Here is a 26452-nt window from a genome sequence, read left to right on the forward strand (position 1 = left end):
AAAGAGAAAACAGATCCTTAATACAAAGAGGAATTAACAAACGTGAATAAGGAATGAGAAATTATTTATACATGAAATTTAAACTAGGGGGAAAACTATTAACCACAATAACATTATAACAAAAAAAACTCGTACTTTTCACACTGAAAACTGAAATAATGTCTAATGTTGCCTCAGTTACAGATCCAGAATGATAAACTGAGAGAAATTTACTGATAGATTCACCGAGAGCTGATATTGTATTGAAGCCATACACAGATCTTTATAATCAGCTGAGGGAAATCTGCAGCGTCCAAAATTCAACCCATCATTTGATCTGTAAAATAAAGAGACAATATTGAAGCAGATGTTTCTGATGCGGGACATTAATGTTTTTAATCAGTGAAACATTGAGAGATTTTTCAAATCCATTCTGCCAGTTTGAAATGTGAGTGAATTGAATCATCTCACCTTCATCAGAGTGACGGCAGTGCTGTAGAAAATGCTCAGGAAGAACAGGACGATGAATGTGGAAGCGGTTGTCCAGATGTTGCTGTTATCATCTTCACTGTCTTCAATCCAGATGCGGTCGGTGGGGTCTGAGGGACAGAGACCAGGAAATGGAATTAGATTACTTTATTTATCCAGGGAATCTTATTGTTTTCTTTTCCCTGTTCTCCTTCAGAACTGTTCATTCATTCTCATCTCTAATTTTCAATGTATATCTCCTGTTAAATTCAGGACACTCAGTAACAGATCTCCATAACTATTTTCACACCTGATCCTTATTGGTATTCCTTGGAGAGTCCATGTCAGAAAGCACTGAAGGTGTTTTCTTGAGAATCAGTTCATTTTGAACTATTTGCCACGAACCCTTATTGAAGAATGTTCTGACTGATATGGAGGAACATTCCCCTGTCAATGATTGTTTCCACAGATGGTGACTGATCTGTAAACTGTGAATGCTGCTGTTTAAGATCTGTGATGTAATTTCCAATCTTTGCTCATTTACAGTGGAAATGTTTAGTAAATCATGAGCTTAATTCAGTTTCTCAACGTGTTTGGCGGTGTTTTGAGAATTGGGATAGTTGTCGGTGTATGTCCATTCAAGTTCACATTTAAATTTTACTTTCATCATTTACCTGCCGTTTGTATTTAAGATTGTGTGTGTGTGTGTGTGTGTGTGTGTGTGTGCCTGTGTGTGTGTGTGTGTGTGTGTGTGTGTCTGTGTGTGTGTGTATGTGTGTGTGTCTGTGTGTCTGTGTGTATTTGTGTGTGTCTGTGTGTGTGTGTTTGTATGTGTGTGTGTGTGTGTGTGAACACTTTCTGAGCTGCATTAATCTTTGGTCCTGAGTTAATCTGTGTGTATGAGGGATAATGAACGTGTTCATTTGCCTGTGTTTGTTGAATTGTGTAGTTGTGTGTCTGTGTGTATAATTTATTCTTCAGACATTGTGGATATATGACTATTATTGTGTGAAGTCTCTGTATATTTATTAATGCCACTCTTAACCTGTGCCCGTGTTTCTGCCTATTTCAATGTGTGAATTTCTGTCACTCGAGTAATGTTTCCTTCCCTTTCCGTGTGTGTCTGTTCCTCCGTGTGTTTGTGTGTGTATCTGTTAACATGTTAGTGCATGTAAATCCGTGTTGATAGTTATTTATAACAATGTGTCAGCATATACCTGTGTTTCCATGTGTAGTACTGTGTCCCGTGGTGTTCTGTTCTGTGTGAGCATGTGAATGTTTGCATCCATATGTTTGTGTGAAAATATTTTGCTCTCTGTTTATCTATATGCAGTGTGTTAAAATTGTTGCATGTATTTTCCTGTATAAGTGATAATGTGTATAACATTGTGGGTCTCTATATCTGCAATCATTTCAGCGTGAACATGTGAGAATATGCATTTGTTTGAGTGTATGTATCTGTTTGTGTATGTTTTGGACCTGCATGCATGTTATCTGTCCGCATTGTGTGTACACATGTATGTGTTTGTGTTTGGGCCTGTGTACCTAGTCACGTATGTTTAGGTAAGTGTGTACTTGTGTGTTTGTATGTGGTTCTGAGTGCGTTTGTATATATTTGATAATTTGTGTGCATGTTTTGTTTTGTGCCTTCTTGTACAAGTACATGTCTGTGTGTGCGGGTGTGGGTGTATGCCCCCTTGTGCATGCATGTGTGTGTGTGCGTGTGTGTGTGTGTGTGTGTGTGTGTGTTTGTGTGTGTGTGCATGGTGCGTGTGGGACAGAGAGAGCGAAAGAGAAAAGGAGAGAGAGTGTTTGTGAATGCATGTATTTTTGTTTGTATACGTGTGGTCCATTAGTGTATTTGTGGGAGCGTACTTGTTTGAGTTCGTTTGTGCGTATATTGTGTGTCCTTCTGATCCGTGAATGTACATTTTTATTTATGAATGTATCTGTGTTTTTGTTGTGTATGTATTTGTGTGTATTGTGTATTTGTGAGATTCTGTGTCTGTATTTGAATGTGCCTGTCTATATTTCTGTGTGTGGGAGTATGTGTATGCGTTTGTGTGTGTATATGAACATTCTGTATTCGTGTGCATATGTATGAGTATGTGTATTTGTGCAATTGTGTCCACGTGTCTGTGTGTGCGTGTGTGTGTGTGAGTGTGTAGTGTGTCTGTATGTGTGAGTGTATGTGTGTGTGAGTCTGTGAGTGTGTGTACGTGTGTGTGAGTGTGTAGTGTGTGTAAGTATGTGTGTGTGAGTGTGTGTGTGTGAGTGTGTGTGTGTGTGTGAGTGTGTGAGTGTGTGTATGTGTGTTTCAGTGTGTGAGTGTGGGTGTGTACGCCTATGTATGTATGTATAATTGTGACAGTTGTGTGCAGTATTATCAGTGTGTGTATTTTTTTAACTGTTGTCCAAGTTTCACCGACAATAGTGAACTGAATATGATCCAGACAACCCGAATAATGGAACATATTTTCAATGTTTTGCTGTAGAAATGTATTTTATGTGAGGGGCACGGTGATATCAGGAGAGAGAATGAAATAATTCATTGGTGTATCTCAGAGACCTCAGGGACAGAACAGTTAAAACCCGGGGAGGAATCTATGACTTGTTTAAATTTGTATTCTGGGAAATCAATGCCAGCACATGGTTAACAGAAACAAGAGTGTTGAGACATTTTAAAATTATGTTGCATTAGTATATTTATATTTCAATGATTAAGATAATGATGCTTCAAAATCTGTAGCAAGTAAACCAGAAACTAATTTGTACTGTTGGCAACTGGGTCCTTATAGTAGAGAACTGTTCCCTTCCAAACAGGGGAGAGGGAGGAGAGTGAGCTCAGAGTTTCCCTCTCTCTACCCGGTGATACAATGTCCCTGATGGTTCTAACCACTGAGGAGGTGGAGGTGAGTGGATTAAAGAATGACATTCCTCCTCTTTTCATTGAGGAAGTTTTGGGACATGGATTAGCTACTGCTCCTCCCCTCTCTCTGCTGGGTTAGTGGGAATCCAGGATGTTAACAATTTCACTCTCCCTCAATCCGATGGGGGGAATATTTCTCCATGTTTTTTGTGTGTGACCCTCACTTCAGTTCCCAGTGGGTGCGGTGCAGCAGCTTAAAGAGGAGGTCAATGAGAGAAGCAGGGACACAGAGATCTAAATGTTGTGTTTGTGTGTCAGACATGTTAAAAATGTCGGATTGTTTCCCCCTCAGTGGGAGGAAAGTCAGTGAAGATATTTTGCAGAATCCTGTAATGAATGTGCTCTATTCTATCCCTGACCCAGTGTCTATCTCCGCTGGGAGCACTGGTTCAACAATGTTGGGTCCGAGACATGAAAATATCTGACTCAAAATCAAAGATATGGAAGTAAAACTGAAAAACAACCAATTAAAAAATTGGGTATTTCATTGATCGTTAGAGGAAAATGTTTTTATTCTTTTTATTGTAGTTTTTAATGGAAGTGAGTGACTCTCATTGACATGAATTAACCGTGTCCATCAGTGCAAGGGAAATGTTCACAAAACTGGGTTTACCGCTGGATTTGTCAACTGTTCTGTTGATGATCTTCAAGGGGATGGCTTCATGTCCCACCACACAGGAGTAAGAAGCGCCGCTGGACCATTCCTCTGCTGCAATGGATAACAGGCTGTACATGAAGAAGGAGCTATCGCCGTTCTCCGCCACCACCTCGGTGTTCCTGTAGTTGCCGGGATTCACCGGCTTGTCGTTGATGGTCCACTTGACGAAGATCTCTCGGGGGGAGAAACCTCTCACTAAGCAGCTGAGGGAGACGAAACTCTGAGCGGAGACGTCTTCTGCCGAGGGCAGGAGGACAGAGACGACCGGTTCCCGTGGATTTGGATCTGCAGAAAATGTACAATAAATGTCAATAAACATAAGAACATAAGAACATAAGAAATAGGAGCAGGAGTAGGCCATCTAGCCCTTCGAGCCTGCCCCGCCATTCAATAAGATCATGGCTGATCTGTCGTGGCTCAGTTCCACTTTCCCGCTTTCTCCCCATAACCCTTAATCCCCTCTCTTATCAAGAACCCATCAACCCGCTTCTTAAAAATATTTAGCGAGGCAGCCTCCACCACTTCAACGGGCAGAGAATTCCAGAGATTCACCACCCTTTGAGTGAACTGGAGAATTCTGGAGACAATGAAGCCACTGGTTAGATATCAGGAAAATGCGCTTCGCTTCTGATTTTAACTGTTCCCATTTTTGATTTGCAGCTTGGAGGAGAGGCGAACACAATTGTTTTCTCAAATAACTCAGGGGAGGTGGAGTGGAAAGATTCAGAAAGTTTACAGCACAGAATCAGGCCATTCGGCCCAACTGATCTACTTTTTCTTTTTGGTTTTCTGGTTTTTATGCTCCACATCAGGCTCCTCCCTTCTTCTTCGATCTAAACCCAATAACATCGCCTTCAGTTCACTTTTCACTCATTAACACATCAAACTCCCCATAAACATATCAATCGGCCCAGAGTCGTTTAGTTCAGGGGAGAACATTAATGCACTGAATACTAAATATTGACGAGTACACTTTCACTGGAGATAGACACAGTGATGCATTTACATAGAAACATAGAACAGTACAGCACAGTACAGGCCCTTCGGCCCTCAATGTTGTGCCGAGCTATGTCCGAACCCAAGATCAAGCTATCCCACTCCCTATCATTCTGGTGTGCTCCATGTGCCTATCCAATAACCGCTTGAAAGTTCCTAAAGTGTCCGACTATCACAGCAGGCAGTGTATTCCACACCCCAACCACTCTCTGAGTGAAGAATCTACCTCGGACATCCCTCCTATATCTCCCACCATGAACCTTATAGTAATGCCCCCCTAGTAACAGCTACATCCACACGAGGAAATAGTCTCTGCACATCCACTCTATCAATTCCCCCTCATCATCTTATAAAACTCTATTTAGTCGTCTCTCATCCTCCTCTGCTCTAAAGAGAAAAGCCCCAGCTCCGTCAACCTTTCCTCATAAGACCTACCCTCCAAACCAGGCAGCATCCTGGTAAATCTCCTCTGCACTCCACTATCACAGCAGGCAGTGTGTCACTCTCTCCAATGCTTCCACATCCTTCTTAGAGTGAGGTGACCAGAACTGAACACAATATTCCAAATGTGGTCTCACCAAGGCCCTGTACAGTTGCAGCATAACCCCACGGCTCTTAAACTCAAACCCCCTGTTAATAAACACTAACACACTTTAAGCCTTCTTCACGGTTCTATCCACTTGAGTGGCAACCTTCAGAGATCTGTGGATATGAACCCCAAGATCTCCCTGTTCCTCCACATTGCTCAGAACCCTGTCGTTGACCCTACATTTATTGTTTCAATCTCTCAGCTCACCTGTTTCCTTGTGGATAGATGTTCTTAGAGGAGTCGGCAGATCCTGATGGCTCACCACGCACTCAAACACAGCTGCACTCAGCCAGGCTTGTGTGGAGATGCTTAATTTGCTGATCACGCTGTCACGATCCGCTCCGGGCTTTTTGGCAATCTCTGATTTCAAATACTTCCTGTCTTGGATCCAGGACACGTTAACGCCATCAGGAGGATTAGAAATGATGCAGGTTAAGGTCGCAGTCGCCTCCAGTAAGACCTGTTCTATTGGTGGGGGCTGTATCTTCACCGTGGTATCAAGGCACTGGGGAGGATCTGTGAATGAGAAATGGAAATGAACCCTAGTTCCCCTTCAGAAGCAGGACAGCAGTCTTCAGCCTGAAGGAGACAAAGTCACCTTCAATATATCAATCTCTAACTCTCGCCTTTCACCTTCCATGGCGAATGGGAAACCAGCTTGCTCTATGGAATTATTCCCTGTATTAAATATTGGAGCAGCGGTAACATTTCCATGAATCAGGATTGGAGAATTCCCAAACAAATCACCATCCTGAACTCAGGGAAAAAGTACTGACCGTTGGTTTATATATAGGGTGGATGCACTTTCTAATATTTTACCCCTGTGCTGTGACCTGTGAAACAGTCTCACACCTACTGTCTCTCCAAATTTTACCAGCTGTCTCAGGAACAAGCTGACATCAAGGCCACCTCACTCACTTTATTGCTTCAAACCGAAAGGGGGCACTCTTTTAAGGGGAGGCAGTGGCATATGGTGTTGTCAATGGGCTTATAACCTCGGCCTAAGACTCTGGGGACACAGATTCGAATCCCATCATTGCAAATATGAAATTTGAATTTTGTAAAAATCTACAATTAAAAGTTGAAATGGTTCTCATGAAGCTATTGCTGTAAAACCCCTCCTAGTTCACAAATGCTCCTTAGCAAAATCAACCTGCTGTCTTTATCTGGCCTGGCATGCATGTGACTCCAGATTCACCGCAACGTGAGTGACACTTCAGTGCCCTCAGGTTTGGGAAATAAACACACATCTCAGGAAAGGATAACAAAAAAATTGTTTTTCTGATGAAATTCTGAATGAGATATTGTCCTAATGCAGCAAACTACATGACAATAACTTACAAGTTATTCTATGCTTTGTACCAACTTTAATAGATCCATAATTCTGATTAACAGAATGATATATGTTGTCCTCTGTTTGAGTCTCTTACCCTGAGATGCGCTGATGTTCAGACTCTGAGTGTGCCCTTGATGAGTGACCTGGCAGGTATAGACCGCTTTGCTGAACCATTCCCCAGCGGAGACTGTCAGCCGGCTGCTGGCCGAGAAGTTCCCGTTCACTTCACAGGGGGGAGAGGTGACAATTCCTGAATGCGTGGGTTCCCCATTCTTCAGCCAACTCACTTCCATTGACCCTGGCTGGAAATCGATGATTGAACAGACGATGATTGCGAATTTCCTGTGTGAGATTTCTTCACTGGAACTCACGGTGAGGATAACAGTTGGATGGATCTCATGCTCAGGGCCTTGAGGAAAAAAAAACAGATCAGTCATTTCCTGCAGAAGATGTGGATCAATTAAACTTTTGTCAACAGAGGGTAGAGAGGGCGTGGAATGCCCTGCCTGCAACAGTTGCGGACTCGCCAACTTTAAGGGCGTTCAAATGGTCAGTGGATAGGCACATGGATAACATTGGAATAGTTTAGGTTCGAGGGTCATTAGATTGGTTCCACTGGTCGGCGCAACATCGAGGGCCGAAGGGCCTGTACTGCGCTGGAATGTTCTATGTTCTAACTCATTTGCAGTCAATAGACACTAACTGGACCAATCCAGAAGGCCGGATTATGCACATCTATTTAAATGAGTTATAACCAAGGCCCGACATGTTAACCACAGTGTTTCTGTTTCACACAAGTTCCACAACGCTTACATGGTATTTTAACGCTCTTGACTGTGCTGATGTGTCGAACCTCACAGTCAATTCTGGGACATTCTCCCGCTGAGTCGCTGATGGTTAACTGGCTGCTCAGGGTGTAGGTTCCCTTCGTGTTTCTCACTGATGGGTAAGTCTTAAACCCACTGGGGACCGTTTGCCCATTTTTCTTCCATGTCAGTTTGGAAACATCTGGAGAGTAATCCATCGCCAAACATCCGAAGGTGATGGAGCCGTCGGAGTTCTGTTGCTGACAGGGGGAGACCAGGCCGTAGAGATTGGGCGCAGATGGTGTCGCTGGGAAAGAATAGTCAATTGAACAAGTTAGACTCTTGCGTTTATTAAGTCAACAAACATATTGTTACAAATAGGTTCCTATATTAGATATAGCTCTTGGTGTTAAATGGATGAAGGGATATGGGTAGTAGGTGTGATCAGGATAGTGATGAGCTCTGACCAAAGTGAATGGCGGAGTAGGCTCCGAGGGCCAAATGGCCAACTCCAGCTTCTATTTTCTATGTTTCTATCTCGAACATTGATTAGAATTATGAACTTATCCCTAATATTTCCCGAATAAATCTTTCATCCGCCTTTGAGATGATGTTACTTCTATCATTTGGGAATTGTCATCTCTGTAGAAACTCATATCCCTGTCTCCACTTCTATCAAATTAGGAAGAAAAAAAACACATTCTGTTAGTCTCACAATGACATGTCATTCATTGGATTAACAGAGAACAGGAAAAATTTTCTCCATTATTGCAGCAACTATTTATTTCTCAAACAACAGCAGTGTGTGATGAACCGCTGTTTATTTCTCAAACAACAACACTTTGTGATGAAGAAGTTCTCCCTTCATTCAGACTACCCACTCACCTGATGAGGGAGCTCCAACAGCTTGTGATTCCAAATAAACCTGTTGGACTTTAACCTGGTGTTGTGAGAATCCTTACTGTGCCCACGCCAACCTCACTCCGGCATCTCCACACTAGTTTTGGAAATTGCCTGTGTTCAAACTGATTGGTGCCCCTTCCTCTCTCCAACTCACTGCCTCTCACTCCACAAAACGGAGATTAGTGACTTTGCTTCAAAAATCCCTCCGGAATGAATACTTACTGAATGATCAGGAAACTCTAAATGTGATTATAAATTCAAATAAATCCAACATTGACTAATTGAAGGATCATACATTAATAGCAGGAGTTTCCCATTCGGGTCCTGAAGTATCCTCCATCATTCACTGAGGTTACAGAAGAGCTGATTGTGGTGCTAGCTCTATTCTGAACCCCCTCACTCCGCCCATCCATCACCCGCTCTCTGCCCATTTCCCCAGCTCTTTGCCCTTTCCCCTGGCTCTCTGCCTTTCACGGTGGCTCTTTTCCCCTTTTATCCGGCTCTGTGTATTTCCACCTGGTTCTCTACACTTCCCTCCAGCTCTGTGCCCTCTCTCCCGGCTCTCTGTTCTTTCCCTCAGCTCCCCACGCTGTCCCTCAGCTCTCTGCCCTCTGTCCCTGCTCCCTCCCCTCTTTCTCCTTTCCCCCAGCTCTCTGACCTTTCCCCCTGACTCTCCTGCCCTTTCCCCTGGGCTCTCTGGCCTTTCCCTCGGCTCTCTGGCCTTTCTCTTGCCTCCCTGCCCTTTTCCGTGCCTCCCTGCCCTTTTTCCTGGCTCTCTCCCCTTTCCCTGGTCTTTCTGCCCTTTCCCCCATCTCTCTGCCCTTTCTTTCAGCTCTCTCCCCTTCACTGGTCTCTCTGCCCTTTCCCCAGCTCCCTGTCCTTTCCCCTCTCTCTCTACCCTTTCCCCTGGCTTTCCGCCCTGTTCCCCGGCTATGTGCCCTTTCCCCGCCTCTCTGCCCTTCCCCCAGCTCTCTGCTGTTTCCCCTGGCTCTCTGCCCTCCCCCCACCCCGGGTCTCTGCCCTTTCCCTCGCCTCCTGTTCTCCCCTGACTCTGTCATTGTCCCTGGCCCCGAGCCCCCAGCGATTCCCTCCAGCTCTCTGCACTCCCAGGGCAGCTCCCACCTTTGAACACCAAACTGCCACTTGAGATCTTTCTTCTCGCTCGTTGCAGACCTTCCCCACACAGATTCAGTGAGTGTGAGTGGGAGAATGTGAGTGTGTGAGGGTGAGTGATTAAATGAGTGAGAGTGGATGAGTGATGTGTGAAGGAAGGTGGGTAAGTGAGGGTGAGTGAGTGAAGTTCTTTGAGTGAGGATAAGTGATTGAGGGTGAGTAACTGTGGGTGAGGGTGAGAGAGCGTGAGTAAATGAGGGTGTGTGAGAGAGGGTAGGTGAGTGAAGGAGGCTGAATGTGAGTGAAGGTGGCTGGATGAGTGTAGGTAAGCAAGATTGAAAGAATGAGGGAGAGTGAGTGAGGATGTGTGAAGGTTAGTGGAGGTGGCTGAGTGAAAGTGAGTGAGATTGAGTGAATGCGGGTGAGGGAGTGAATGTAACTGTGGAAGTGAGGGGTGAGAGTGAGTGAGTCAGGGTGTGTTATTGAGGGTGGTGTGTGAGAGCGTGTGAGGGGGAATGAATGTGGATGGGTGGGAGAGTGAGGGTGAGTGAGTGAAGGTGTTTGAGTGAGGATGAGTGATTGAGGATCTGTGAGTTAGGGTGCGTGATGTTGAGTGATGATGAGTATGTGAGGGTGTGTGAGTGAATGTAAGTGCGTGAGTCTGAGTGAGTTTGAACGGGTGAGGTGGCGCTAGTGAGAGAGAGACAGAGAGAGGGTCATTGAGCTTGAGTCTGTGGGGGTGAGTCTGGGTGATTGAGGGTGGGTAGGTGAGTGAGTGAGTGTGAGAGAATGGGGTGAGTGAGTGAGGGTAAGTGAGAGTGAGTGAGACTGGGTGAATTAGTGGGATGAGTGAGTGAGAGTGAGTGAGAGTGGGTGAGTGAGGGTGGATTAGTGGGATGAGTGAGTGAGAGTGAGTGAGACTGGGTGAGTGAGGGTGGATTAGTTGGATGAGTGAATGAAGGTGAGTATGAATGTTGGTGACTGACTGAGGGTCTAAGTCAGTGAGTGAGGTTTAGTGAGTGAGGTTGAGTGAGTAATGGTGTGTGAGTGTGGGTGGCGGAGTGACAGTGAGTTAATGAGGGCGCGTGAGGGTAAGTGTGTGAGGGTGAGTGTGAGTGAGTGAGTGAATGTGGGTTCGTGACTGAGGGTGTGAGAGTGAGTGAATGTGAGTGAGTCAGCGAGGGTGTGAGAATGAGAGAGGCAGGGTGTGTGATTGAGCTTGAACGAGTGAGGTTGAATGAGTGCTTTTGGGTGAGTGAGGATGGATGAGAGTGAGTAAGCGAATATGAGTGAGTGCACGAGGTTGAGTGCACGAGGGCGAGTGCACGAGGGCGAGTGCGTGAGTGACTGGGGTCGAGTGCGTGAGGGCAAGTGCGTGAGGGCGAGTGCGTGAGTGGGGGTCAGTGAGTAAGGGTGAGTGAGTGGGGGCGAGTGTGTGAAGTTGAGTGCGTGAAGTTGAGTGTGTGAGGGAGTGTGTGTGAGGGTGGATGAGTGAGTGAGCATGAGTAAGTAAGCGTGAATGAGGGTGAGTGATTGGGGATGAGTGTGTGAGGGCGAATGAGTGAGGGTGAGTGAGTGGGGATGAGTGTGTGAGGGTGAGTGAATGAGGGTGAGTGAATGAGAGTGTGTCAGTGAGGGAAGGTGGGTAAGTGAGGGTGAGTGAATGAAGTTATTTGAGTGAGGATGAGAGATTGAGGGTGAGTGAATGAGGGTGAGTGAGTGAGAGAGTGTGTCAGTGAGGGAAGGTAGGTAAGATAAGGTGAGTGAGTGAATGTTTTTGAGTGAGGATGAGAGATTGAGGGTGAGTGAGTGAGTGACAGTGTGTCAGTGAGGGAAGGTGGGTAAGTGAGGGTGAGTGAGTGAAGTTGTTTGAGTGAGGATGAGAGATTGAGGGTGAGTGAGTGAGTGTGGGTGAGGGTGAGAGAGTCAGTGAGCCACCTCCTCCTCTCCCTCTCCATCGATCTTTTCCCGATTCTCTCCATTGATCAGCTTTCAGTAACAGGGCTGTGTAAAGTCAGGAATCAGTGTAGATCATCGGGCAGCTGCTTTAATGTCGGGGCCTTTCTTTCAGAAACACGGATCAGTGAACAAATAAACAGACTGAGGGAGCTGGAAGGGAAGCTTCCAGCAAGACTAGGGTCACACTGGAATCAAACACCAAGTTTACACCAGTATTGGGGAGCCAGGCGGACTTAGTCTCAGCCAGATCCCTTCTTATTGATTGTGTCTTTGTGTCCGGTGTAACACATGGAAATCCCTACTTCTGACCTCATGTTGGATGGAATGTGTCATTGATGAAGCAATAGAAGATTGTTGGACCCAGAACAGTCCCCTGCCGAACTCCTGCAGTGATATCTCAACTTAGATGTTTGACCTCCAACAACCATCACCATCTTGCTTTGTGCTAAATATGACTCCAAACAGAGAAGAATTTCCCGCTGAAACTTATTCACATGAGTTTTACTCGGGCTCCTCGATCCCACCCTCATTCAAATGTTAGTGGGGGAGGGGGAGGGGGTGGCCGAGGTGGCACAGTGATTAGCGCTGCTGCCTCACAGTTCAATTCCCGATATGAGTCATTGTGTATGGAGTTAGTAAGTTCACCCCGTGTCTGCTTGGGTTTCCTTCGGGTGCTCCTGTTTCCTCCCACAGTCCAAAGAAGTTTGGGTTCAGGGGACTGGCCGTGCGAAATTGCCCCTTAGTTTCAGGAGGACTAGTTAGAGTAAACACATGTGGTTATGGGGATAGGGCTTTGGTGGGATTCCTGTTGATGCAGACTCGATGGGCTGAATGGCCTCTTTCTGTATTGCAGGATCTTGTGATTTTATTCTATGATGTAAATGACAGTCTCTCTGACGTATGTGAGGTGGAAAGTGTGTGAGAGGGTGTTTGGGTGTGTGTTTGATAGAGAGAGAGAGGGTGAATGTGTGTGTGAAGGTACCTGTGTGTGATAGACTGTGTTTGCACATGTGTGAGACAGTGGGCTGCGTTTGCAAGAGGGGGCAGTGTGTCTATTGCAAAGCAAAATAAACTGTTCATGAGTGTGTGGAAATGTGCATGGGATTGTGTGTGAGTGAGAAAGATGTGTGCAATGTGTGTGGGTGACAGAAGCAAAGTGTGTGTGTGTGTGTGTGTGTGTGTGTGTGTGTGTGTGTGTGTGTGTGTGTGTGTGTGTGTGTGTGTGTGTGTGTGTGTGTGTGAGAGAGAGAATGTTAGCGCGAGACTGTGCTTATGTGAGAGACTGTGTCTGTGTATAAGTTAGAGCGTGTGCATTGGTCTATGTTTGTGAGAGAGTGTGAGCGAGCTAGTGTGAGAGAGAGCAAGAATGTACAGGTGTGAGATAGTGTGTGCAAGAGAGATAGAAATATATGCGTGTGTGTGAGCAAGAGGAATTGAGAGAGAGTGTGTGTGAATAAATGTGAGACAACTTGTGTGTGTGTGACAGAGTTTGGGAGAGAAACTGCGTGTGCGAGAGCGTGAGACTATGCTTATGTGTGTGTATGTGTCTGCGTGTAAGAGAGAATGTGTGTGGAGGTGTGTGCGTGTGAGTGTTTTTGTGTATGAGATGTGAGAGACTGATTGAGAGAGCGAGAGTGTGTCTGTATTTGTATTTGAGACAGAGTATGTAGACCAAGAGAGAAAGAGAATGTGTGAGAGATATCGTTTGAGAGAGAAAGTAAGTGTGCGTGTGTATGAGTGAGAGAATATGAGCGTCTGTATGTGTGTATTTATGTGTGTGGGAGTGTGTGATGTGTGTAAGTCTCTATCTGGCTGATTCAGTCTGGAAAAGCACCCTCACTCCACACATACTCACCCACTCACACAGTCAGTGGGAGTGACAAGCGAGCACAATACGGACTGTGGGGCAAGTGTTGGAAAAATAGTTAAATCTTTCACAAGTCAGTCACAATTAAATAATTTCCTCTTTCCTCGATGAGAGAAACTTGTAAAACCTCACGCAATCTGACACAATCCAGGGCAAAGCCACCCACAAGATTACCCACCTCCTCATTCACCCTATTCACTCTCTCCATCACTAACAAGCAGTGTCAGCACTGTGTGTATTATATACAACATGCACTGCAGCAACTCACCAAGGCTCCATAGAATACACTGTCCAAACCCGCTGCCTTTACATCCTAACAGGACAAGGGCAGCAGCTACATCTGAAACACTATAACCTGTAAGCTTATCTCCAAAAGACACACCATCCTGACCTGAAACACTATCTCAATTCATTCATAATCGCTGGGTCAAAATCCTGGAGCTCCCTGCCTAACAGCAGGGTGGATGCCTGCAGCATATGGACTGCAGTTGTTCAAGGATGCTTCATATCAACACTTTGTGAAGGAGCAATTAGATTAAAAATTCTGGCCGAGGAAATGTCTCTAAAATGCCTTTAGAAGATTAAAAATAATATGCAAGTGAATTTGACCCTTCAACTGTCAAACTAAACAGTTCAGGGGCTGCTGTCGTACGGAGCACAATATTGTAAATCTCACTTTGTATTTGTTCATCGAACATTCCCAAGGCCGGTACATCACTGCTTAAAAATCACCCAATTCTCCCTCTACAGCCTGATGTTTCTGCTTCTCTGATGGACACAATATGCTTCAGGGGCTTAATTTCTGAGACGCAGAGTCAGACAGTCACATTTCCCACAGGGACAAGTGTATTGAAGAAATAAATCAAATTTCAGTCCCCGAAATACAGCAGAAGGGGCCGGAAGATTTATAACCATTCAGAGAGATTCCTGGTCCCAACATAGTGACCACACGCTCAGAAACAGAAGACACAAACGGTGCAACAGCCGAGTTCCCAGCAGAAAGATCTGTTCAATCTGTCAATTTCATTCAAACTTTTGGATTCTCATTGATCAATGGTAAACTTCCAACAACAGAAAACCAATAACCTGTTTTAAATTAAACTGGTATTAATTTGAAAAAAAAAATCCCTTGACTTTTAATTATTTCTCTCTATCTGTATCACCTCTCGTAAAGATGTAATTTCGCTGAAAATGAGCAATCAAAAATATCAGTTTCAGGGCAGTTCAATGTCCCTAACAGAGATGCCGTAACATTATAAGAATTAAACAAACATGGAAACAAAAACATTGAAAATCATTCCATGATTCGAACTAATTTCTTAATTAAATGTAGTCAACGGAATAATAAAGGCAAAACACTTTATCGAGCTGAGCAAAGAAATGTTTTGTTTCTGAATTCATTTTTGATACCATTAAATATTCTTTAAAACAGATGATATGTTGTACACCAGTGCAATATTCAAGGTATTTTGTTTTGAATTAATTAGCACCAATATTATATTTTGTTATTGTTAATTGGCAGTTAGTTCTCCTGTTACTGATTTGTACTCCGCAATAAAATCAGTTTTCAATCATCCAAACGTGTCTTTGCCTCGAACATTGTGAAGTAATAAGGTTTCAATTAAATCTTAAACAATAAACTTCAAATTACTGAGTGGAAATATTCAGACATTTGAATTTCATTTGCTTAAATCGAATCGCATTGTAATGTTTTTCATTTCCACTTTACTTCCAATGCCTTATTATAACCTACAAACGTTTTAAAATGCGTGCTTCTGTATTTGTATTTGCTGTAACGACCTGACGGTTTGAAATCGATGAAATTGCTTCATAGATTGAATAATTTGGATCATCCATATAATTTACTTACTGAAAATATTGATTAATTTAAGAAGATCTGAATTAAACAGTGAAAAAATCAATGAGGACAATTGATTCAAATCCTCTGCAACATTGAAAAATGATGCACAAAGTAAGTCGAGACTTTTTCTTCAGTATAATATTTAATAAGAATTAAACATAATGTTCCAATAGAATCGATTCTTCTATCCTGTCATTTATTCATCTTTATTTAACATTTATTCTGTTTTCAGCAGTAATGGAGCCATGATGTTATTATTAAGCGTAGAACAAATATTAATATATTACAAATATTATTAAATAATATTATTATATTTGTATATAAAATAATCTTTCTGAATTTCATGTATTAACTTGTCAATCTCTATCCAGTTTCTGTTGACACCTTACGACAATTCAAACACCATTAATTGAACAATTGCTTAGTGCTAGCAAATTCCACCTGTCAGAAAACTGTGCTCACTCTGTCAAGTTTATTCAAAATGTGGGATTCTAAGTGGTCAATTGTCAAATTACAACAAAGATTCAATAACTTATTTTAAATTAAACAGATACTAATTTCAAAATCCCCTTCAACTTTTAACTACCTGTACCTCGCTGTCTTAAATCTAGAAAATTGGGCATAAAATATATATTTTTTTCTGAAAATGTTACATCAAATGTAACAGATTCAGGTTAGTGTAATGTCCATCACAGAGATATGGTGACACAGTAAGAATTATAAATCATGTTTTATTATAATCTGCTACTATTAGTTAACATGAATAAAATGTCCTGGCATGCATTTTTTTTTGATACTTGTTTGTTTTATCTTGAAAATAATTTTTAAACATAGTTTGTTTTTTGTTCATTTAGCTGGAAAAAGTGTAACCGCTCAGGATCACGGTGCTCAAAAAAATACAGAAGCAATTGAGAAACACCAAACCATTCCAAAAATTTTGAGATGACATGAGTAATTAACTACCTTGACATCCAACTACAAATGAATTGGAAGGAATGCTGTGCCTCCACAGAAAGAATGTAATAATCGGACACAAAAATACCAAATAGCCACGTCTTATTCTCTAAAATTCGTATTTAAGTGAAAGCGAACTTCATTGGGATATAACAATTAATGCAAAGTATCTTGATGAACTGAGCACTGCTGTGGAAACAGATTGTTCTCATTGAAACAGTTTCCGGAATTATCACAAAATATTTCCAGCATAAAAACATTTCTGGTCATGTTAGTTGTGTGTGAAGCACAGCAGAACTATTAGGAGGGAATAATGAATAATGATATTAATATAAAATGATCTTTGGTGAACATGGAGTTATATTACCTATTTAAAAATATTTAATTTATATTAATTTTACGATTAAATTTGTTAATGAGAAGTCTGTAGTTGCAGCAACGACTTAGTGTCCCAGTGAACGTTGTATGTTATGATTTATTTTAATTTGTGAACGTTCGTTTAACTGTAATTAAAAATGCTGTAATATGCTTGTTTTTGTTTTCAAAACCTGCCTGTTTTCTCCCTGCAAGGATTTTCAAACTCAAAGATTGTTTGCATTCAACCAGAAAACATGTAACTTCTCAGTGCCACCGAGTTTAAACAATGCCGAAACACCAAACCATTTCACACATTTTAACATTCATAGCGACCGAACCACAGAACCTCCTCAACAGAAACACACCAAAACACATCACTGAGGGAATGAATCTGTTGAATGTATCCATTCAATAAAATCAGAAATATCATCGCAAGAAAATTTCAGTATCCAATCCGGCAAACCAGCTCGTCACCAAATATATGAATGACTAAACTAAACAGAAATCTGGAATAAGAGCAACAGCATTGTGAGGAGGTGAAATATGTGCAACAAATTAACATTGAAACTTTATCACATTCTATTCATATTGGGTCATATTTCAAAAAGATTTCAAATATATTTAAACATGTACCTGCAGCCATCAGGTAAAACATTGCACGTACCCCAAATTGGGAATGCAGTGGCAAACTGTGTTTTGGACGAGTGGCGTAAACCGTGGTTTGATTTAACCAGCAATTATCGGTTACGATTAAAAAAAATACCAATGCAATAAACCCTGCCTGATTTCTCTGTGTAGGCACACGTCAAATAGTTTAAAACCCGCAGACTCTGGATTCAATCACAAAGTGTATAACAGCTCAGTATCACGGAGTGTGAACAATGCAGAATCGCCAAACCATTTCACAAATTTCACTTTTTCAAAGTCACCCAGGCAGACAATCTCCTCACCAGAAAAATACATCACTGAGGGACTGAACTCCGGTTCATGCAGAAGCAGCTCAATTCTACAAACTGTTTCAGCAGAATCAAATTTCACATTGGCGGAAAGTCTCAATTTAAAATCCAGCCAATCCGCCCATCACCAAAGTAACTAATAATTAAACTGAGCACAACAAAAACACAACAAAACCAGCATTGTGATTAAGCGGAACATGTTCATGGCATTAATGCAGACAGTTTAACACATTTTGTTAAGATTGGGTTAGATTTCTAACACTTGTGGAGTAGATGGTACAACTCGCAGCCACGAGATGTCACTGAGATTAAACATTGCAGAAACGCCGAACTTTTTAACAAAAGGAAGGCATTTAATGTAACCCAGCCAAACCATGTCCTCAGCAGATAAACACCAAATCACAACAAGAGACTGAATTCACCTTTTATCAATTAACAGAATTCTATAACCGCAATTTAAGCAGGAGCACCTGAAACATTGTAAAGATTTTCAGCGCAGAATCCACCAAACCACATTTCAGTGAACATGTGAATTAATAAAATCGAGGAAAAATATAAAACAAAACTCAAATAAAACACTGACTAAATAAATGTATGGTTCTTACCTGCAGTCACCGTCACCATGGTCCCTTGTCCCCAGTAGCCCATAGCGTCACAGTGTCACATTCTCTAGGCTGGGTCACACAATAACCATCCCTGCACAAAATAGACAGAAATCCATCAGTATTTAAACAAAATCACAAGCCAGACGGGAAGTAAATCACTGCATTTTTCATGACATTATTACTATCCTGGTGGATACCGTTCGCTCAACATAAATAACCTTAATGTTTTATATTTCACATGGGATTCCATGATCAAGTTATTGAAAACACTAACTGATAATCAAATAGTTATCATAATTTTTTCATATTGATTCTCGCTATTTGCGTAGTGCTGGGACATAAATAATGCAGCACTGTAAATAATGCTGGATTGTAAAACAGAGCACTGCCCGAGACTCGGTCAATTAGCGCTGAGGGGTTTTTGTATTGACAGTAACTGTTGTGCCATCCATATATCACAGTGATACCCAGCATGACAAATACTGTGCCTGCCTGCTCACTGTAAAATACAGAGATTTAATTTCACTGTTCTGTGAAAAATCTGATTCTGCCTCATCCAAAAGCGAATGAGTGAGTTATTGCAGCCTGACCTGGTCATTATATTTATAAAGGGTGTCAGATTGCTTTTAAACTCTCCGTGTACATTTAGCATGTCGGTCAATATCGATTTTATGGAAAGAGTTTTATACCTAATTACAAACTAATATTACGTCCACACATTATTCCTTTGAAGCCTCGTTTGCTTTAGAAATCCTGCTGTGATACTGATTAGCAATTTGCACAATCCCTCTCTCTGAGGTTTTTGTATGAGGATGTCGCTGTGCTCAGCACTGTGACCCCACGTAGTATCACAGTGACACACACCCGCACAAAAACTGCATTCACTCTCTGTTGAGTACTGCCACACAATACTTACTTCAAATAGACCCGTATTCCTGATGTAATTTTCAATTTATGCAGCAGTTTACAAAACACAATCTAGAAACACCTCCTCCAAGTATCAGAAATAGTAAAACGAGCATTATACCCAGCTGAAACAGTACATATAAACAGAGTGAAAATCTCAGCCCATTATGTCTGTGTGTTTTCCTGATTTAATGTTTAATTTTCACTACGTTAGGTTTGTCAGAACTGGTTTGTGTTTTGGTTCTGATTACTGGCGCTATTATTATATTTAAAACAGATACTGACCTTCAGGTTATGATGGAAGTTGCGGAATCCCCTCTCGGGCTCTTCTTGTTTGGGTCCATCCCTGGTTCCTCTCGCTGTGGTCACTTGCACAGTAATAGATGGCGGTGTCATCGATCTTTAGGCTCGTCATCTCCAAAGAGAAGATGTTGTTTGAAGTGTCTTTGGACGCAGTAAATCGACCCTGAATTGATGGGGCGTAGCTGTTGTCAGATGAACTATAGTAGTAAAGCAGCCACTCCAGCCCCTCTCCGGGAACCTGTCGGACCCAGTGCATGTAGTAGGTGCCAAGATTGAACCCGCTGGTTTTACAGGTCAGTTTCAGGGAGCTTCCGGGACGCCCAGTCTCTGCCTCTGGCTGGGTCAACACAATCTCCGACTGGACACCTGTAAAAATAGATCAAAAACACCAGGGATTAATCTTAGTGAAATGATTGCTGACTCTGGAACATTCCAGAGAGAGACTAACACTGAGACAGTAACAGTGAGAGACTTGGACAATAATAAAAAAATACTCACCAGATAAGAAAGTCAGCAACAAACTGAGAGAAATGGCCGACCTCATCTTTCTGGTGATTTGGGGGAAATGGTTGTGTCAGGAACTCAGTGAACAAACCAACTCCCGGACTGTTGGATTCCGGTCCCAGTGAGCGGTATTTAAATACCCGGCAGAAGGGGGCGGCTTTCCAGGCGCCGCCTGTTGATTCCCTGCTGGAGGCGGCGCCTGGATCCACGTCCCACCTTCCACACCCCCAACAGAATGGACTCGGAGATTTACAATAGATTAATATTAAAATGGACATTTTATCTGCATCGGGATATTTGTTTGGCTAAAATGTTTATTGTATTGTCCGCATTATTTCTGATGATGATATTACAGTTCATCATCTCTTTACTTTTAAAATAACTCATTCCATTGTAAATATGGTGATTTTATTACCACACCCCCAACAAGAAAATAAATCTAAAAATGATGAAATAACATTTTGGAACATTAGACAATTTTTCAACAATTCCGTGTCTCTGCCACATTATAATAATAAAGCACAATTTATCAGAAGAAATACCATCGATTTCTGTAATTAAATGTGTAGAATATACAAAGTGATTCTATTTACAGTGTGGATGGCTATCAAAGTACAAGTTGGGTTTGGAGATGAGAAGAAACTCCCACACAATACAATGTTTCTCCTTATATTTTCAAACTGTCTCAATCTCGAAGACAGGCCTTTGAAAATAATGAGAATCCCAACCTCCTGATAATTAAATAGTGAGTTGACAGAGAAACATAAAATTAAATTGATTTTTGACGGAGAAGTTAATGAATCGGAACAGACACTGAGATCATTAAAGTTCTCCTTCAGCATCCAATTCGTTACAGCTCACTCTATTGGCCACCGGCTGTCTAACATACACTGGTATTGGGAACACAGGATATCAGGACTTTGCGGCACATTTGCACAATATCACAAGAATAAAAGTTTTATCTTCCATTGAATCAGGTTATGAACTGATCATTTCTCCACTCATTGGCAGCTATGAGAGGAACTCTTCAATAACAGAAATCAGGTTATACTGTACAATAGAACACGGTGCTAATCAGGTACAAGAGACGCTGCTGTTTCAATAGGATGCAGAACTTTCAGAATATTCCAGGAATCCCCGGTGTCCATGTCAGTTTTATGATGTTGTTTTAATATTATTTCATGCCATTGCACCGATTTTACTTCACTGGGGAACTGGGCCCACCAACATCTCTCTCTCTCTCTCATTTCATGAAGTGATTAATAAACAGACTTTAATTATTGGAATGAAATTTACTCGGAAACTATACAAATGAAAAGAATCATCCGGTCACTTTATTGTTTTGCGATACTATTTACTCAGATAATGAACAGGACACTGAATGAAAATATTTGATTAGAATGATTACGATTTAAAATGTGTCTTTCTTGTGGGAATGAAACATTTACTGTTTAAATGTCTGAATCCCATGTTGTCCATTCAGCTTCACGCTAATCTGTCCCACACAGTATTTGGCAGCAATCCAGGCTGCTGTCAAATGCTCAAAGTTATTGACAGGAAACATCTGGGGGTGTTTGTGCAGTAGATCAAAGATCAGTTTCATCAGCACTGACCGCTTGGCTCCAAGCCAACTTAAAACCCTGCATGTTGTCAGTAAGGTCTATTTATAAACAAATCTACCCAGCAACAGTACTGGAGGCACTTGAATTTTTGGAAGTTATAAATCTAGATGATGTTTTCCCATCTCTAAAGAAAGGATTATTTTCCACCTTCTCTGGTACCCTATTAACAACAATGATGATTTTTCCAACACATCAGGATATTGTGATGGACGGACAGAAATAATCACAGGCTGACTGAGAAATGGCTCAGAGAGATGATACATGATGTTATATTTGAGCAGGCACATTTATATTTTATTTCCTTTTTTCTTTCCATGGGATGTTTGTTTGGAAAGACCAACACTCTTTGCCTGTCCCAAATTCCCTTAAATTGAGTGGTTTTCTTGGACACTTCTGTAGATATTAAAGAGTCAGCTATTTTGCTTTCAGTCTGCAGTTATATCCTTGTGAGACAATGTAGCGATGGCAGATTTCCACCATTGGGAATCAGAGCGGTTCCAATGATCGCAATTAGTATCCATTCCAGATTTATCAATAGAATTCAAAATCTACCTGCGGGAACGGCCCGACTTAAATCCCTGTCCTCACATCATTGCCCTGGGCCTCTGGATCACTGGATCAATTAAAATAATTGATGTCACCATCTACACAAACAATAAATGTATGACTGTGTTGACACAGGAATGAATGACATTTGATGACTGATGGATGAATGACTGTTGGATGCCTGAATATTTTGATTGAGGAATTAGTGAACGGATTGGTGGATTCATTGATAAATGGTACTGAATGATGTTGTTCTATATTTCCATATTTGTGTTTGACTACTTCATAAATTGAAACAACTCCTTTATTCAATATGTGCCCATCTAATACCTTCAATCCTTCCAGAGTGTCTGGGTGAAATACATGCCGAGTTTGTCGGGAGTTAGCAAGCTGATCCTCTTGAAGAGTCGGGGGAGATTTTCCTGCAGTTCGGATGGTTCATTTCTCTGCTGATGCTGAATCTTCACATCCAGGACAGAAAGAGAGAGCGTGATTTGGTTGAGGAGGAATGATTGTACTATATAAAATACTGGCTCTTTCATATACAACAAATCAATCAACACACCCTCACCCAAATTAGTGAAGGCAACAGGGTGAAAAGTAAATAAGGTGGCAACAGAAATATTTGTGAAACTTACTGGAAAACTACAAGTGTCACTTATAGGCTTGTACTAGGCTTGTACTCGTTGGAGTTTAGAAGAATGAGGAGAGATCTCATTGAGACGTATAAGATGATGAATGGGATGGATAGGATAGAGGTGGAGAGACTCTTCCCGCTCAGAAAGGACAGTAGGACTAGGGGGCACACCCTCAAGATAAAGGGGGGGGGGGCGGTTTAGAACGGAGTTGAGGAAGTACTTCTTCACTCAAAGGGTGGTGAATCTCTGGAATTCTCTGCCCGTTGAAGTGGTGGAGGCTGCCTCGCTAAATATTTTTAAGACGCGGGTTGATGGGTTTTTGATAAGAGAGGGGATTAAGGGTTATGGGGAGAGGTTGGGAATGTGGAACTGAGCCACGACAGATCAGCCATGATCTTATTGAATGGCGGGGCTGGCTCGAAGGGCCAGATGGCCTACTCCTGCTCCTATTTCTTATGTTCTTATGTCACATTATTTCCCAAAACTGTGTAATAATGAATCGGAATTTAAAGATTCAGTAACTTCACATGAAGTACAGGTTGTTTCATTTATATCATCACTTTGAATTTCATTCCAATAATTAAAGTCTGTTTATTAATCACTTCATGAAATGAGGGAGAGAGAGAGATGTTGATGGGCCCAGTACCCCAGCGAAGTAAAATCGGTGCAATGATATGAAATAATATTAAAACAACATCATAAAACTGACATGAACACCGGGGATTCCTGGAATATTCTGAAAGTTCTGCACCCTATTGTCAGGGAAGTTGCATAAATTTCCTGTGAGATGGGAATAACAGAAATAATAAATACTATTTTGAGACACACTCAAGCTGCATCAATTCACATAGTGATCCTAAATATCATAACAAACTTCTTCATCCTAAACTAATCAACATCCCAATCACGAACTATATCCTAAAAAAATCCTAATCCCTATCCACCCACATCATTTCTCAATGTCATCACTCTCTTCAATTTCCTCCAAATAACAAAAAAAATCACACTGACTCGAAACGTTGGCTCTATTCTCTCTCCACACATGCTATCAGACCCGTTGAGATTTTCCAGCATTCATTATTTTTGTTTCAGTTTCCAGAATCTGCAGTATTTTGCTTTTATAAAACTGATGAACATAATTGGTGAACTAATTGTTTATCTGTATGAATTGATGATAACTGGTGAATTGGAACAACCTCGCCTGAAAATTCCTCTCCAAGACACTCACAAACCTCACTTGGACCACTCCTTCACTTACGCTGCATCGGAGTCCAGGAGCACCCTCCCTAAGAGCACTGTCGGTGTACCTACACTGCAGGTTCTGCAGCAATTGAATAAGGCGGCTCACCACCAGCTTACCGAATGCAATTAGCAATGGGGAATAAATGGGGGCCGAGGCAACGTCGCTTTCCTATCACAGAGTAATTGTAAATATACTCCTCATTATATATGAATGGGAACTGGTGAATTGAATTAATAAATTGCAAATGGATGGTAATTGGTGAAAATAATTACTATCTTTCTGGACTTTTTTTAATATTCTCCTTATTCGGTCCAGTATCATTAATTACTCAGCACTGTCTCAGTTCATGTCTAAGAAGTTCCTATATCAGTGAAACTGTGCGAGACACTGCCTCAGTTTTATTTTCCTTGACAATGTCATTTTTGAAAATGTTTCTTTCACGGGATATGGGTCTCATTGGAATTTGGCATTTGACCATCCCCACATGGCACTCGGCACTAACTCACTACTATTTTCTTGAAACAGGCCCTTGCTTATATTAAAATACAGCCTGGCTCTGTTAATACTCTGCTAGGCCAGAGCTCAGTTTACATTGCACACGGCATTCTCTCTGGTTATGTAATATTTGATACTCACCCTGTATATATATTTCACTGCGGCAATTTTGTTCCTGCACTTAACTATGCCTCTCTTTGAATTATATTTGTGTTACTCCACGGTTTTGTGAGAAGAAGAAATAATATGTTGGGATAAAAAAGATTGTTATCAGACAAGATCCAGAAACGGGCAGTATTGGATCACCAGTATTTTATTGTGCTGTAATTTTCTTTGATTTTTTGTTCTTCATTGACCGTGCATGCTACACAGGACTTGATATCCATTTTCACTGCAGCCAGCAGAAGTAGATTTCAGATTTCTTTTCCAGTGTCCAAAACCTCACACGGTTTGCCCTTGCAGAAGGATGCAGAGAATTGTGTTCTCCCAACCACTTTAATCATTACTGGCATTGACCAGTGCAGTAAAAACTGAGACCATGTCTAATACAATATAAACGTGGATATGGACAATTGCAGAAATCAGATTGCATCTACTTTGATACAAACAGAGAGAGATCTAAATTAATATGAACAGAGACAATGTCTCGTTTAATATAAACAGAAACATGGTGACATATAATATAAGCAGGGACAGCGTCTAATTTAGTACAGACAGATAATATATCCAATGTACGATGTGCAGAGACAGGCAACATAACATTCTACATGCAAGGTAGAAAGAGTTAGGGTCTAGTGGAAAATAAACGAAGGCATGGCTCATAATACAAGCTGACACAGGGTAAATTTACTGTAATATAAAGAGACTGGTTCAATCACCATGAAATTTGTAGAGACGGCCGACTGCCCCATCCAAATCTTACAGGACAGGAGTAACATGGGGTTAGCTGCAGAATGCAAAGTCCCCTCTGTACTGGCAAATTAATAACTCCCAAAGCAGGAATAGCATGAGTTAGATGCAAAGTGAATCTCCCTCTAAACTATCCAATTCAAACATTCTCACAACAGTATACTGTCTATAAACAGAGTGAAACTCCGTCTCCAAATCTGTTCAAACAAAATTAAGGCAGAAAGAGCATGGACACTCTTCTATGTAAAAACTCTCCTGCACTCTCCCTTCAGTGATCCAGGAGACAGGTTTAAATTAGTGTTAAGTATAGGGGAAAGAGCATTCTGCACAGTTCCACAAAACGCACCCAGGCCAGGTGCAGCAGAGATTAGATACAGATTAAATCTTCCCTGACAAAGATATATCAAACATTCATAAGCCAGGAACAATGAGGTTAGACGCAGACTAAATATTCCTCTACTCTGTCCAGTCAAATACTCCAAGGATAGGGGCAACACCGGCTCAATATAGGGAAAGATTCCACATTGAATCCTTATCACCAGGTGTAACCGAGGTTCGGTGAAGAAGAAAATGTATCAAGCATTTCAAGATCATTGATTTCTCAAGAGATCTTTGAGAGTAAATCTCACTCATGGATTCTAATTTATTGAATTATATTATTTTAGAAACCTGTAACTGTGGCTGAGAGAAGACATTGGGCAGACATTGACTTTATGCTGTGGAGTGAAGACGATGAACCATCGTGGAGAGACAAGACACAGAACCAGACAGGAGAAAGACAGAGAAAGAGATGAAACACAGGAGATGTTCTGTGTTTTCTGTGTCATTACATTTCGGGATCAGAGGGATTATTTCCTAATTCTGAACATAGATATCATCATAATGTTTTTCTTCACATAACTGATGAATAAATAATGTTGAAAAACAACCATTACTGGAATCCGTTGATT

General features: G+C 41.6%; 1 gene segment (V, D, J or C); it reads right to left on the minus strand.

Moving 5' to 3' along the window:
• Positions 1 to 4802: 4802 nt before the first annotated feature.
• On the minus strand, positions 4803 to 24120 carry LOC145362449 (Ig heavy chain C region-like). The segment is given in 6 exon segments: positions 4803 to 4867; positions 7050 to 7350; positions 7749 to 8068; positions 18337 to 18372; positions 19579 to 19911; positions 24114 to 24120. Coding segments are annotated over 6 exon segments (1062 nt in total).
• Positions 24121 to 26452: the final 2332 nt, after the last annotated feature.

The sequence above is a fragment of the Carcharhinus amblyrhynchos genome, unplaced genomic scaffold, assembly GCF_965287045.1.
Source record: "Carcharhinus amblyrhynchos unplaced genomic scaffold, sCarAmb.v2.hapA scaffold_38, whole genome shotgun sequence".
Lineage (NCBI taxonomy): Eukaryota > Metazoa > Chordata > Chondrichthyes > Carcharhiniformes > Carcharhinidae > Carcharhinus > Carcharhinus amblyrhynchos.